Here is a 14,790-nt window from a genome sequence, read left to right as displayed (position 1 = left end):
CTGCCAGCTGAGGGTGTTTGAGCAGAGTTTTGGGTGGAACGGGGTCTTTATTATGTAAAATGAGAAACCCTTTTAACATAAACAAGATTAGGAAAATAAACACTGTATAGAAGTATTTTTTATTTGCATATTTGTCCAAAAACATGACTTTTGTTCTTTGAATTTAAAAGCCCTTATTTTTTTTATTTTATTTTTGCATCGACCGCACAATTACGTCACTGCGTCAGCGCTGGTGAAGGCTTGCGTCGGGACGGGGGCACGGAACTGCTGTAGGGTCGACGAATAATTGGAGATGAAGGAGAAAAATTGGAAATGAAACAGCGGTTTGAGGGGCTGTAGCGGCGACTTAGCGGCGGTACGAGTATCCGTGGCCTCGCTTTAAAGTGAATGTTGTATGAGGAGTCGCGGAGGAAGTGCTTTCATCGCGGTAAGGTAGTGTAGGGAGAGCCGGGGAGGGCTGAAGCTGCTGGGCTTTTTTTTTTGGAGAGGGAAAACAACATGGCTGCTGTGGAGCTCGAATGGATCCCAGAAACACTGTACAACACCGCTATCTCGGCTGTGGTGGATAACTACAGCCGCTCAAGAAGGGACATACGCTCACTCCCGGAAAACATACAGTTCGATGTCTATTATAAGGTAAGATATATCAGGTGTATCTGACAGTACGGCTCCGTGTGCTCAGCTGCTAACGCTGCTGCTAACGTTAGCTGACGTTAAATTACGTTAGGCTAACTGTCGAAGACGAAACCAACGGTCAGCTTACGTGTTCTCAAAATGCAAGGTAGCTACTGTTTTATATCTGTATAGTGAATGTTTTTCGGATAATAGACTTCGTGTCAGTGCTTTCTAGCTTTGTTGTGACCCACTATATTTAAAGCAGGCTTTCTTATTCGGGCAGACGTACAGATGCAGCAGACCTGCTCACTTTCCGTCAGTCACATACAGCAATATGTTGAAACATGTCCACTTTGAAACCAGTTCTTTTTCTTGGTTGAATGCCACATTGAAAACAGTCGTGCTTTTGAGCCATAAGTAGGATTTTAGAAAGGCTGAGGTCATGAACACAGCTTACACTGGCAGCTGTGCAAGGACACACATTCCTCCCTAATCAGACACCAACACACACTCCTGTTATTGTTTACTCATTTCACATTCTGACTGCTCACATCTGATGTCTGTTAATGTTGTTATTCATGTCAAGGAAGAGTTTCCTAAATGCATACACACAGTAGTGTATTTAAACTAAAAATGGTGTCTATATTATAAAATACACCAGGAATCGTGAATGACTAAAATGAAGATTAAGGACCAGAGTAACACATGAGTTCAGGAGAAGTGTAACAACCCCATTGGGTGTCTGTGTTGCAGTAAATCAGGTAACCTCACGTTCTAAGTGTGTTGACAGAATGTTTGTGAGATGGAGACCAGACATGCTGTGGACGTGGTTCACTGTGAGACAGGTTGAACTTGTAGTAAACTAGGTGACACCAAACCAGCTATGGTGTATAGTGGCGGTATTATTACCAAAATACCCCCATAAACATGTGCAGCAACAACGAAAAACAGTTGCTTGAGTGAAATGTTGCCCACATCACAGTTGCACTCCTCTGAATGTAAAAGAATCACATGCAACAGTACTGAGGCACTTGTTTTTCATAACAATAACCCTATAAATAATATAATACACATGTGTTGTCATAAATGGTAGCAATGGGATACTACATGTGTTATTTACCCTCTGGTTTTCATGCATCCACTTCTGATTTGTAAATGTGAATCTGGGTTAAACCATTTTGCTGATATCTGGACCCAACTACCCGGGAAGAGTAGTTGTTGCCAAGGCAACAACTAATCCAAAAACAACATGCAGTGATATTTTTGCCAGTCTGTGGCAACATGGTGAAGCCCATGAAGAACGCCCACTGAATATCTTGTTGAGAACATGCAGGTGTGTCACAGGGCCACCAGTTTCATTTGTCAGACATTAAGCGGTTATTTTTACATTTCTATCCACAAATGTTGTGAATGGTATCAATAGAATAACTTGTTTTTTCAATATCCCGATACTGTTGAGGTTCAGTGCAAGTTAATGCACTGCAGACCTCCCATTGAACCAGTGTAGTCTGGTCGTCTGTGCTCTCATGTAGAATTTCCCTCCCTGTGGTGTGTGAAGCCTTTCCTCAAACAAAGCTAGCCTCCTTGTTGTAATAAAGAACCACATACAGAGACAAAAGAACACAAAACCTGTGTGTCCTTTAGCAGAAAACATGATGGTGAATAGAAGCAGAGCAGAGTAAAATGGTTAGCAGGCAGTAAATGACCAGTGTCGGTTACAGTGTGTCAGTTTATTAATGCTACAACATCGTCTGTTGCTTCCCAACCGCTGCAAAAGTGAATGGGATTAGTCTTAAAGCGCCCTGCCAACGTTTAAGAGCACTGTCTGCGGTGGAGATGCAAAGAGAGGGTTTAGACACATGTTGGTACGGGTTCCAAGGGTACTATACCCTTTAGATTTGTTAGGTAGAAACATGGCTTAAAGGTTCTCATAGGCAGGGTAAACTACCTTCACTGAGACCCCTTTCATACTGGAAATGTGTGTATGATGGCTCAACTCCCACACAGTATGGAATTTCATTTTTAGTCATTTTCAGTATGGAAAAATATTTGTTTCCAGTCTATTACCCCTTTTCTGCTTTCTAAAATATCAAATTCAGAATTTCTAAGTTCATGTCATGATGTTTTGAGCATCATGACATACACCCCAGCCTGTACGTCAGTGCCTATACATCCCAGGCTGTACACCGAGGACTCAACGTCACAGCCTATACACAAGGCCTCGAAGTCACAAACTGTACGTCGCAGCCTGCGGTGCCTTGTAACTGTACTAAATCCAGACATCTGCCACCAAATGAGTTGGAAAGAAAATGTATGAATGATGTAGGCTTCAGAAAACTAAATGGAAACAACATGGCCATGTTGCCAGCCGCACAGACAAACATTATAAAATGAAATGATTTTACTTTCTGTCTCTTATTTATAAAACTAAAAATGCGTGTGAACAATAATATAATAACATTCAATCAATTCAATACGTTACCGGAAAATAATCTGAGTACAGGTAGCACTGGTTAGTCTACTTTCTGTTCAACAGTGGACTGTCCAGTCACTGGTGCTGATTTGTTGATTGATATATATGAGTTACATTACATTGCTACAATCTTCTGGAAATGTTTGAGCAACTAAACAGCATATATATAGCCAGAATGTAACACAAATGCAGTTGGATTTTAATACTTTTTATTTATTTGTACTCCAATAAATACAATGTCATGCCCCTGTACTGAACCTGTTTTTAACCTACATTTGGCCCATTGGTGTGAGACTGCTATCACAAATGAGTCACTGGCAGTCACTATTCAGCCATACATATCCCACATAGTGACATTACATAAAATACCTCACAGTATCCTCCACTCTCCTGCACTCTCTCTGTCCTCCTTGTTAGTGTGTTTCAAATAGCAGGGTAGTAGCTCACATCTGTGGAATTAAAGCATCAATACCACTATGAGCTGCTGTCTGACAAAAGCAAAGTACAGTGCGACATGTGTTCCACCCTGGTTAACGGGCCAATCGTGAAAGCAGGTTGGATATGTGTTCATTGTCAAAGTCAGTAGATCAGAATCATTTTTCCACCAAACATTCTTGAAGCATGTGTTGCTTTGACCCCTGAGAGTCAGATTCTGGAGAGCGACACACGGAGATTTTAACAATGGTCCAATGTTTAAATGAAGCACAACATATTAATCCATTCAATACAAGTTCATTTCATTTTTATTCATACAGCGCCAAATCATGACAGAAGTTATCTTCAGGGCATGCTTCATTACTCTTGACTCTAATATTATTTAGTCAGTATCTTTAGAATATTACAATCCCAGCTTGAGATAAGAAATGCATGGAAACAGTGAAGCAGTCATCATGTTGATGTTGAGGTTGTAAATGAGACAGACGGATGAGTAGGGGTCAGAGCAGCTCGTGTAGATATGAGTCAGTCAAGGTCAGAGAAACACTGTTCAGGGTGTGATGAGAATGGACAGTCAGGAATAGAGAAATATTTCACAGCATTTGTTCCTTTTTTTTAATTAAAGGATCCATTTTCTGAAGAAAATGTCTGGGTATGCTTTAGTTCAGCACAACACACTGGGCTCATGAAAAAGTCTGTGTCAGCCACCAGCTCCACACTCTCATACATGATCATTTCTGGATCTGCAAATCCAACATGGCAACATCCATGATGCCACAGCAAGCAGCTAATAGGCCAAAGATGGAGCATATTAAAAGCAGGTTGATTGTTCATGACATTCTATTCTTTATGGTCACAGTCTATAAGCTCAGGGAGAAAACCACTAACATTGTTTCTTAAATTTCTTATACCTCCAAAAGTATTTCAGCTTTTGTGAAGGAGATTTTAAACCCAAATGTTGGTGCTTTTCAGTCAGTTCATAAAATCTGAAATGTGCCCAGACGTCAGCTTTTAAAATACTGTGTGTGTGCTGTATCACTCACTGCTGTCGTATGTCTGTGACATATAAATAAATCTGGTGTTGGTTGGCCAAAGATCGTCTGTCAGCCCTGTGTTCACCCACAATTCAGTGCAAGAGAGGGACGTTTCAACATGACTTCACTGTCCACCCTATCAACATTAGCATAATTTAATAAAGGCTGCAAACTTCTAATCATGATCTTTCTCTGCATCCATGTAGAATCGTCCACATCCACATCTTAGAATTGAGAAATTAAAAAAACAACACACACACACACACACACACACACACACACTTGAGTTCACTGAGTCTTCATTTCATCACTAGAAAGAATGTGTTTTCCTCCATTGCTACCAACTCTCACAGGCACATGACCACAACACAACTGCCATAATAAATGAGCTGTTTGTCAAGCAGTGTGACTTCAGTTGATTTGTGGTTTGGACCACAGGAACCGGCTTCTCATCTAACCTCACATCACTCAGACATTAAGTGAGGATTCTCCGATATCTACAGTTGAAGAGACGTAGCTGAGACTGGCAGTGTCCCCCATAGATCAGCCATTGAGAACCACTGAATATAACAACTTATTGCTCAGCACATTTTCTTTTGTTTGTTTTAGCTCCTGAACAGCGGACAGTCGTGTCTTCAAACACATCTGCAATATAAAACAAAAGGACATCCTGTCCCCTTCTGCGTCATATTTATCAGATTGGGTATTACCTGTAGAGTAACGGATGAGGAACATCTGTATTATTGCTCACCTTATCTCTCTCTATGTCTCAGCTTTACCAGCAGGGCCGGCTCTGCCAGCTGGGAGGAGAGTTCTGTGAGCTGGAGGTGTTTGCTAAAGTGCTGCGGGCTTCAGACAAAAGGTAAGAACACAATAAAGCCAAACTGTGGCTGAAACCTCACACCACACCACACACCGAGCCCATCAGGTGTCTCACTAAATGCTTCTGGAGACTGTGGTCTCTTAACCAGATGTTATCACAGCTCTTTATGCTGTATATGCAGTAAGCTGCATTCATTGAAGGTTGGATATTGTTTGCTTACCAAACATGTGTGATGAAGCAGTTCTTGCAGACATTGAAGTTCTTTTATTTGGGCCCGTGTTTCCCTCATTCACTGCTCTGTTCCTCTTCTGTCTTAGCTGGTTTTCTCTAAACTATTGAGCATTCCTCTCCTGTGCAGCCCCCCCCCCCCCAAAAAAACTTTAGAGTCTCCTTTAGGTTAAGGTACATTATTGATGTCCTCTCTGCGTTATCTCTGTGCTGTGTGTTGCTTTCAGCCTGCATTGATAGGCTCAATGAGAATACAATCAGCAGTCATCAGTCTTGTCATTCACTGATTAGCCACATGTTTGTGGTGTCCGTTAGTACTATGGGTGTCTTTTTAAATTATTATTTTTTTGTATAGGCTTGAATGGAACAAAGAGTATATTTGCCCAGTAGTAGTTCTGCCTCCCACTGACATGGTCCAATTGTTTGTCTCCCCTCCTGCAGACACCTCTTGCACCACTGCTTTCAGGCCCTGATGGACCACGGTGTGAAAGTGGCTTCAGTTCTGGCAAACTCTTTCAGCCGCCGCTGCTCCTACATCGCAGAGTCTGACGCCCATGTCAAAGAGAAGGCCATCCAGTTCGGCTTTGTGCTGGGTAAATTGGGATACGGGATGGGGGGATTCACACACACACTGATTTGTAACAGGAACAGACAATAAATAAGTGGAGGTCATTCATTCCTCACACTGATGTTACCATAGCATGAGCTGATAGGAACAAGACTGGGTCGAACAGACTTTGTATATGGCTGGACTGTGAGTGGTCAATGTTCTCCTGAGGGCGTAACAGCAGACTGTCCCACCCGCTGTAAAACTTTGTTTATGCTCAATGCAGTTACCCTGACCCTGATGTCATCACACCTCTTGTGTTAAGTGTGTCGACTTCTTGAGTCTAAATTAATTTTTACTCAAGGATCTGAAAAAGCTGAATCAAATTTCCAGGATATATAACCCTCATTTCATGAGAATACATTAATTTTATGAATACTTTGGCTTTTGTCATGTATTATGGGGATGGAATATGTTTTGTGGCCTCCTGACCTCTCAGTAATAGTGAAAAAAACCCACCTCTGTGCCATCTGCGGAAACCCACAAGAGTATATACAAATGTTGATTACATCCCGACTATTGATACCTTTTTATTTTGAAAGAACAACAGACTATCGGGAAACTTCAACACTCAACTGACCAATGGTGTACCTTCATTTCTCACTCACTAAGTCAGGACACACTTTCACATTGCTGTAGTCCAGCCAGAAACACATCAGGGACCAGCCACAGGCTGGATCATTGGCAGCGAGCCATAATGATTGAATTGATTTAAAGTCGATTTAATGTAATCTAGTCAGACCACATTTACTACTGCTATACATAACTATGCATGCAATATGAGGCACTATTAAGTATAAAGGTACAAATGTCCTTAGTATCACGCAGCAGTCTATGGGGATGGGGATAGACACATTCCATGTAATACAGTCAGCCAGTTTGTCATGTAACCATTGCCTCAACATCTGTACTGACTGCAACAAAACATAATTGATGATAATATTCAAAATATTCACTGGCTTTGTGGTTTTATCCAAGCAGATGACTCTTTAAGTCTTACTGACCACTTCTACAGAAATGATAGAACATCAGATGAAGGCACACAGTAGGGCATCATCATCAACCAAAAACCCCAATACTTGAACCAGCAGTTACCACAAGTGATGCTGAGTCTACCTCCCCACTGCCGTCTTTGTGGTTGTAGGTGGTTTCCTGTCTGATGCGGGCTGGTATGGAGATGCAGAGAAAGTGTTTCTGTCGTGCCTGCAGCTGTGCACGCTCCACAGTGAGGTCCTCCACTGTTTCCGGGCTGTGGAATGCTGTGTCAGGTGAGTCTCCAAACCTGTGGGCGTTCAGTTTATGTTTATTAACCAATAATTCCTTGGTGTTGATTTAGTTTACTTTCCTGACCACTGACTCTTTGTTTGTCACAGAAAAGCATCAGGCAGGTTTGTTTGTGTCTGGAATTCTGTTGGTCCAGTGTCATCACACCTGTTCAATAATGCATGAGTCATTATGACTCACAGCTCCACTTCTCACAACAGGTGGCTCAGCTTCACTTCCCACTAGAAATGATGATTGTCAGTGATAGAAGTGCATTTCATTTCATCATGTATAACTTTGTGTATTTAGTAGGGTCATTTTTAACGGGCTGTGCAACCCGTTTAACTCTGAAGGGAGTAGTTTTATTAGAGCTGGAGATGAAACACACGTTCAGGCTGATAAGATGCTTCATTTTTAAGGCTGCAGTGAAGATCTATTTCACCAGGTTAGCCTGACCTGCCACAACCATAGCACAAACTGGCACCAAGCAGCTCCTATACAGGGGCAGCATCTGTTCTAGTTTTCTGTGTCTTTACTGTCCTTTCTGTTTCTCCACTCTCAGCAAATCTCAAATTCTACACACAGGAGCTCTAATTGAGATCAGTAAATTGTCACACTGCAGACATTTTTACTCCACTTTCAAACTGTGACCACTCTGCCAGTTCTAATCTTATACAGTACTATGAGAAGTGCCAAAACAACTAACTGTTTAACAGTAATGATTATGAACCATCACTATCAAAAGAATAAAGGAAAAATAGAAGATGATGTTGATGAATGACAAATAAATATGACAAATGATGACTGAACCAGAGAGCTTACTCCTTTGTTCTGTTCTGGATAGATACATGTGAGCTTGTCATTACATTTCCCTCTTATGCCTCCATAGGCTGCTTCATGTCCGCAATGGCAACTGTAAGTACCACCTAGGGGAGGAGACCTTCAAGCTTGCTCAGTCTTACATGGACAAACTAGCCAAACATGGCCACCAGGCCAACAAGGCAGCGCTGTACGGCGAGCTTTGTGCCTTGCTCTTCGCCAAAAGCCACTATGATGAGGTACTTATGTCTGTTTGGCAAATGATTTATTTGAACCATTGTGTTTTCAAGGTTAGGACGATGCTTAAAAATGCACATATATTTGCTGTATTTTCAACATAAACCACATTTTACAACAACCACTAACACAACATGGAATGTGTTTGTCTTTCCAGGCATACAGGTGGTGTATAGAGGCTATGAAGGAGATAACTCCAGGGCTGCCTGTTAAAGTAGTGGTGGATGTGCTCCGGCAAGCTTCTAAGGTTAACTTCATTCATCTATATTACACGATGGTATTGAGTTGTGCAGAACGTATCCACAGCACAGACATCTGTTGTGTCTGAAGGAAAAATCCCTCGAGCAGACGTGATTGTGTGAAGTCTGACTTGTCTTTCTGCTGCAGGCCTGCGTGGTGAAGAGGGAGTTCAGGAAAGCAGAGCAGCTGATAAAACATGCAGTGTTTCTAGCAAGGTAACCTGCTGTGGTGCTGTTCTATAGCTCTATCTATATTATTCCTTCTGTTATTATGAGTTCTGATTCCGTGTTTTGTTTCTTACAGAGAACATTTTGGACACAAGCATCCCAAGTATTCTGACACGCTGCTAGATTATGGATTTTACTTATTAAATGTAGACAACATATGCCAATCAGTTGCTATTTACCAGGTAAGTAGAGCGATGGGAAGAAATTTCCTACCACCAACCTGTGTTTACGTAATCATTACATTAAGGTGCATTTAGACAGGATCTAGCACTGTTTTTGGAATGGCTTTGGTCATTTCATAACCAGCTTCTAAATCTTTGTCTGCCTTGCAAGTTATGCTGCAAGATAGTGACATGAAGAAGTTTAATTTGATTTGCGTCCAATAGCTTCAGAGAGAGGGAGCATTGGTCAAGAGATATAGACAGAATGAAAGTGAGCGAGCGCTGGCCTTGATAAAGAACTAAAAAGTTCTCGTGTCACACACCGCCACACCACCCTGTGGTGATGCATCGTAGCGCCTGATCCTGTCTGAACGTAACCTTACATTTGGTAAGAATAAGATGTGTATTAAAGGACAGACGCTTACAGTACACTTTGACTTGTCAACCACTGGCATCAGCAACTGAGAGAGAGTAGAGTTTGGGGTTAGGGAACAAGGGAGGGTTTGAAAGGTAAGGAAAGGTTAAAGGGAAGATGAAGGTGTAATAAATGCTCCTACATTTTAGAATGTGTGCTATGTGTCATTTTTTTGTTCTGTTTACATTGCAGACAGCGTTGGACATCCGACAGTCCGTGTTCGGGGGGAAGAACATCCACGTTGCCACAGCTCATGAAGACCTGGCCTACTCCTCATACGTGCACCAGTATAGCTCTGGGAAATTTGACAACGCTCTGTGAGTGCAATGAATCTTACAAACTCCGGACTGTTCCAAGACCAGCCAGCTAATTACATTAGACATGAGCTCCCCTTATATATGAAACACAAGACTGACTCACACTGTGATGGTCTGCTCTGTTCCTCATTGTATGTTTATGTTATGTAGCTGCATGCTTTGGGCGTGTGCCATTTCATACATGAAAAAGAACGGATAGTTTTAGGAAGTAATAGATGGTGAGGAGCTGTTTCTCACTGATCCAGTGACAGTCTTTCCTGGATACAAAGGGCCTGATTCAGAATTTGGCTAATGCCCTTGACCTCTCTAACCCTGATTCAACAACAACTTTGTTAAAGGGAAACACTCGACTTTCCTGGAAGTGTTTATCTCAAATAGAACCCAGTTTGTAGCCAAGTCTGCGTTGCGTGATTGCATGTTTGTCCCCTCAGATTCCACGCAGAACGTGCCATAGACATCATAACTCACATTCTGCCCGAGGACCATCTGTTGCTGGCCTCCTCCAAGAGAGTCAAAGGTAAGGCGACTTTCCTGGAGATGCTGGACCTCTGCCCACTGAGGGTACAGGGGAAGTATGAGGAAGGCATTTGATTTTTAAAGAAAGATAATGGAATGTTGTGAAGGAAAAAAACACATTATACTTTTATATTTAATTATATATAAACAGTACCGTATTTTCACGACCATAAGGCGCACCGTACGAAAAGGCGCAGTCTCCGTTATGTATGCCATTACTGTATTTAACACACACATAGGGCGCACCGTACGAAAAGGCGCAGTCTACACACACATATGGCGCACCGCCTTACAACAACACACACACAAGTATACAAGTGTGCGTATTTAAAAATAGAGCGGGAGCAAAACTGAGTTTGATTGTGCTTTATTTAAGTCTTTATTACAAAGTACTAACATTTTTTAAGCACATTACCGGTAATCGTCATTAATCAAACCCATCGAAGTCCTCATCCTCCGTTTCTGAGTTAAACAGCTGCGCTAAATCAAATATGCCAGTTCCACTTTCTTCGCTGTCAGAGTCACTTTCCGTGCCGTGCGGCCCCTCGGAAATGATGCCGGCTTTTGCGAAAGCTCGAACACCAGTGCCAGTAGACACGTTAGCCCACGCATCTACAATCCATTCACAAACTGTGGCGTAACTTGCCCGGCGCTGCCTGCCACTCTTTGTGAAACTGTGGTCTCCATCGGTCATCCATCGCTCCCACGCCGCTCGCAGCCTTACTTTGAACGGCCGGTTCACACCGATGTCCAGCGGTTGGAGTTCCTTTGTCAGCCCCCCCGGAATAACAACAAGTGCAGCGTTCATTTGTTTCACTTCTTTTTTCACATCGGCTGTGAGATGGGCACGTTGTTCTCAACACAGGTTTAACAACACACATAGGGCGCACTGCACTATAGGGCGCGCTGCACATTTTGAAAAAAATATAAGACGTTTATATGCGCCTTATGGTCGTGAAAATACGGTATACTATAGATTCTCCAAGGTGCCCGGATCAAAAAACATTTGCACAAATTACAAAGCTGCATCTAAAAGGTGTGAGTTCAGGTTTTACAAGATGCATAGTCAACAATAAATCTCTGAGGAGGAAATGAGTCACCCATTGAATATGTTCATTCTGACTGTGTGTGCAGTCCTATACATGTTCTGAGATTAACACCAGCTCCAAATGTGGGGAGATTTTCCCTGCGGTGCATAAATCTCAGAAGACTATCCGCCACACTGGCGGAAAAATGTTTGTACCAAAATAGTTGTGTAATAGAAAAGCTATGCTGACACTCTGTACTGCGACAGCAGATCTTTATTCAACATAACAAAATATTGTTTCCTCTTTAAAGAATCAGAAGGTCACAGTGAAGTCAGACTGATTGTAACTTAAAGCCTCATTTCATTTCATGCCAAAAAATGACACGGACTTCATCATCCTCTCAGCTCTGATTCTGGAGGAGATCGCCATCGACTGCCACAACAAGGAGACAGAAGAGCGCCTCCTGCAGGAGGCTCATGACCTTCACCTCTCCTCACTGCAGCTGGCCAAGAAGGCCTTCGGAGAGTTCAACGTCCAGACAGCCAAACACTACGGCAACCTCGGACGACTCTACCAGTCCATGAGGAAGTTCAAGGTGGGTGGATCTGTCTGACTGATTGTTTGTCTCTTTGTCTCCCTGCATGTGCATACTGTCTTAAAACACTGTTCAGCTACACATGTTCCTCTTCACACTGGCTTCATGGATGCACTGTCAGTGTTAGTGATAGAGGACAAAATCTACAGTCCTTTTGTTATGCATTTGAAATGAGTCTGAGTGAAGTGAATATTGTCCAGAGTTAGTCCCTTTAGTGTAACGTTCCCTGGACAGTGTTTCCCTGTTACACTGCAGCTGACGCTTTTATCCAAAGTGACTTACAAGTGCAGTCGACTGTATGGATACAACTCACAAAGTACAGGATTATGGAGGTACATCAGCCTCATCAAACAAGCTGTTCAAGTGCTACATGTAGAACAATCAGAGACAGAGACAGACTGACCTTTAAGACCATATTCAGGTACAAATATTTACTTTGGTTATCAGGAATGAATGGTTAAACAATATTCCCCATCCCTCTTCAGGTCACGTGTAGTTTTAATGTACGTGGATATTCCATGTTTAGTGTTGACGTCAAAATGGACCCATAATTCCGTTCACAAGCTGGTCTTTTCAGTTGTTTCAGTTGTTTCCCATAATCGAACCAATCAAATCCAATGCTGTGATGGTGTAGTCCTCATGGCTGCATTGTATTGAGTCCAGCAGCAGGGCCACATGACGGAGGTCCTGCTCAACAACAGTCATAGCTGCAAACTCTGAGCCTTTCAGTAAAAGTGTTCTATCAATCTTTGGAACAAACTCACTGTGGATGAAATCACCTTCTCGCCCTGATGACTGATCTGTTTCTTTCTGTGTTGTGTCTTGTGTTTTGCGGGTGTCCGTGGAACCAGGAGGCAGAGGAGATGCACATCAAAGCCATCCAGATTAAAGAGCAGCTTCTGGGCCACGAGGACTACGAGGTGGCTCTGTCTGTGGGTCACCTGGCCTCCCTCTACAACTACGACATGAACCAGTATGAAGACGCAGAGAGGCTCTACCTGCGCTCCATCGCTATCGGTCAGACACAGGGAAGGGGTGGATGGTTACTGATGCTGATCTTACTTTATTGTAAATACAGTACTTTTGTCCATGCCAGGTTCCCGTACTGCACAAATAACAACTTGGCAGGTTAGCCATTTATCATAGATAGGCCTGCTTGTGGAAAGCAGAAGGCCTGGGTTAGACCAAAACAGAGCTGGACCTCACTTTGTAATACAGGCCTGTGGTCACTCCTGGAAACATAGTTCTCTTTTTTGCTCCAAAAATGAACCCAGTTCTGAGCTAATGTCGGTAGCTGACTCAGACCCATGTGTCCCTCTCTCTGCTGCTGGAACTAGCCTCCAATGCTTAATGTATGTCCAAGGCGTAAAGCAGCATGATGTTGGATTTTTCTAATTCATTCATTAGTATCAGACTGTAATCCCACTGTGGTAAATATGTTCCGCTGTACTCAAGTATTGGTTCTGATTACATTACTGATGATCAAAAACTAGCAAGTTGACAACTTTGCTAATATTACTGACTAGTCCAACAGCAGTCAGCCCAGCTCAGTGTCTGTCTTTCAGCCTTTTTTTTCACCAAGCTCTGTCTGGCAGCTTCTTGCTCGCTCACTCACTCTCTTCTTTTCTCTTCTTAGCTTCCTCCGTCAACTTCCTCTTCACTCTCTCCTCTGCCATTATGTCTGTCGAGGCTGCTGGTTACATTGCCCTTGCCCGCTTGTCCAGCGCCCCCCTTGTTCTTAGAGCTCCCAGTCTGGGCAGCATGGACTGAGTTTCCACCAGGAAACTGTAAATCACTGATGAAGCATTGAGGCGGGAAAACCAGAAAACATTTTTCCATAAAATAATATGGAGTTTTACCAAAATCAGTTAAACAGTTGGTGGTGTTTAAAAGTCTGTGTGGCATCAGCATGATTTTGAAGGTAGAAAGGTTCCAGAATGTGGTTTTATTGGCCATGCTGTATTAGCAGCTTAATTAGTTTGTAATTAATTCAACATCCAACGATTGTTTTTGTTATTGATTAACAGCTGATCCATTTGTAGTTAGTTGGTCTACCAAAGGTTACAATATAACTGTAAGAAAAACATTTCCACATTTCACATTTTTGGCATCATTTCTCAGAAATGGACTTGAATGATTAATGGAATGTGAAAAAAGCTGACTATGAGTTTTCAGTCTACTGAACCCTGGTTTGTGATGTCTGTTGTGTCCTCATAGGTAAGAAGCTGTTCGGAGAAGGTTATAGCGGGCTGGAGTACGACTACCGAGGCCTGATCAAACTCTATAACTCAGTGGGAAACTACGAGAAGGTGTTTGAATACCACAACATACTGTCCAACTGGAACCGGCTGAGGGACCGGCAGTTTGCCGTCGCAGACGCCCTGGAGGACGTCAATACTACGCCCCAGCAGACCCAGGAAGTGGTACAAGCTTTCCTATTGGCTCAGAGCCTTGGCCCCACCCGTCCCTGTCTCGGCTGATTTTTATGAGGGAAGAAAGGAAACAAGGACACGTGGGCTTTAGCCTGGAGAGGACACATGATGAGCCCTAATGTGATGCTTCAGTTGCACACAGTTAATTAGTAATACACAGTAAATTCAAGCATCACCGGCATGTCAGGTGACTTTATGGTCACTGCAGCTGCCAGTTCTCTCTCTCACACACACACACACACACACACACACACACACACACACACACACAGATATTTAGTCATGGAATTAAAAAAAAAGAAGTAGAGACACCGTTATCAAACCT

The 14,790-nt window shown here is 42.7% G+C and overlaps 1 protein-coding gene across 1 annotated transcript; it reads left to right on the top strand.

Annotated features, from left to right (window-relative positions):
- Positions 1 to 190: 190 nt before the first annotated feature.
- On the top strand, positions 191 to 14,687 carry appbp2 (amyloid beta precursor protein (cytoplasmic tail) binding protein 2). Its single transcript, XM_010745535.3, has 13 exons — positions 191 to 636; positions 5,331 to 5,419; positions 6,050 to 6,201; positions 7,360 to 7,483; positions 8,368 to 8,536; positions 8,692 to 8,781; positions 8,922 to 8,989; positions 9,078 to 9,183; positions 9,770 to 9,894; positions 10,326 to 10,411; positions 11,843 to 12,033; positions 12,885 to 13,050; positions 14,251 to 14,687. Exons 1-13 carry the CDS (start codon positions 499 to 501, stop codon positions 14,511 to 14,513), a joined length of 1,767 nt encoding a protein of 588 aa, XP_010743837.1. The 5' UTR covers positions 191 to 498; the 3' UTR covers positions 14,514 to 14,687.
- Positions 14,688 to 14,790: the final 103 nt, after the last annotated feature.

Source organism: Larimichthys crocea, chromosome VII (assembly GCF_000972845.2).
Source record: "Larimichthys crocea isolate SSNF chromosome VII, L_crocea_2.0, whole genome shotgun sequence".
Classification (NCBI taxonomy): domain Eukaryota; kingdom Metazoa; phylum Chordata; class Actinopteri; family Sciaenidae; genus Larimichthys; species Larimichthys crocea.
The sequence above is the reverse complement of the archived record's forward strand: the minus strand, read 5'-3'. Positions and strand labels throughout refer to the sequence as shown.

What these genes read in the sequence shown, in the direction of transcription:
- appbp2 (XM_010745535.3), top strand. Translation starts at nt 499, where the DNA reads ATGGCTGCTGTGGAGCTCGAATGGATCCCAGAAACACTGTACAACACC. An exon ending in GCTGTGGAATGCTGTGTCAG is followed by an intron (nt 7,484 to 8,367) that starts GTGAGTCTCCAA and finishes ATGCCTCCATAG; the next exon opens with GCTGCTTCATGTCCGCAATG. An exon ending in AGTCCATGAGGAAGTTCAAG is followed by an intron (nt 12,034 to 12,884) that starts GTGGGTGGATCT and finishes CCGTGGAACCAG; the next exon opens with GAGGCAGAGGAGATGCACAT.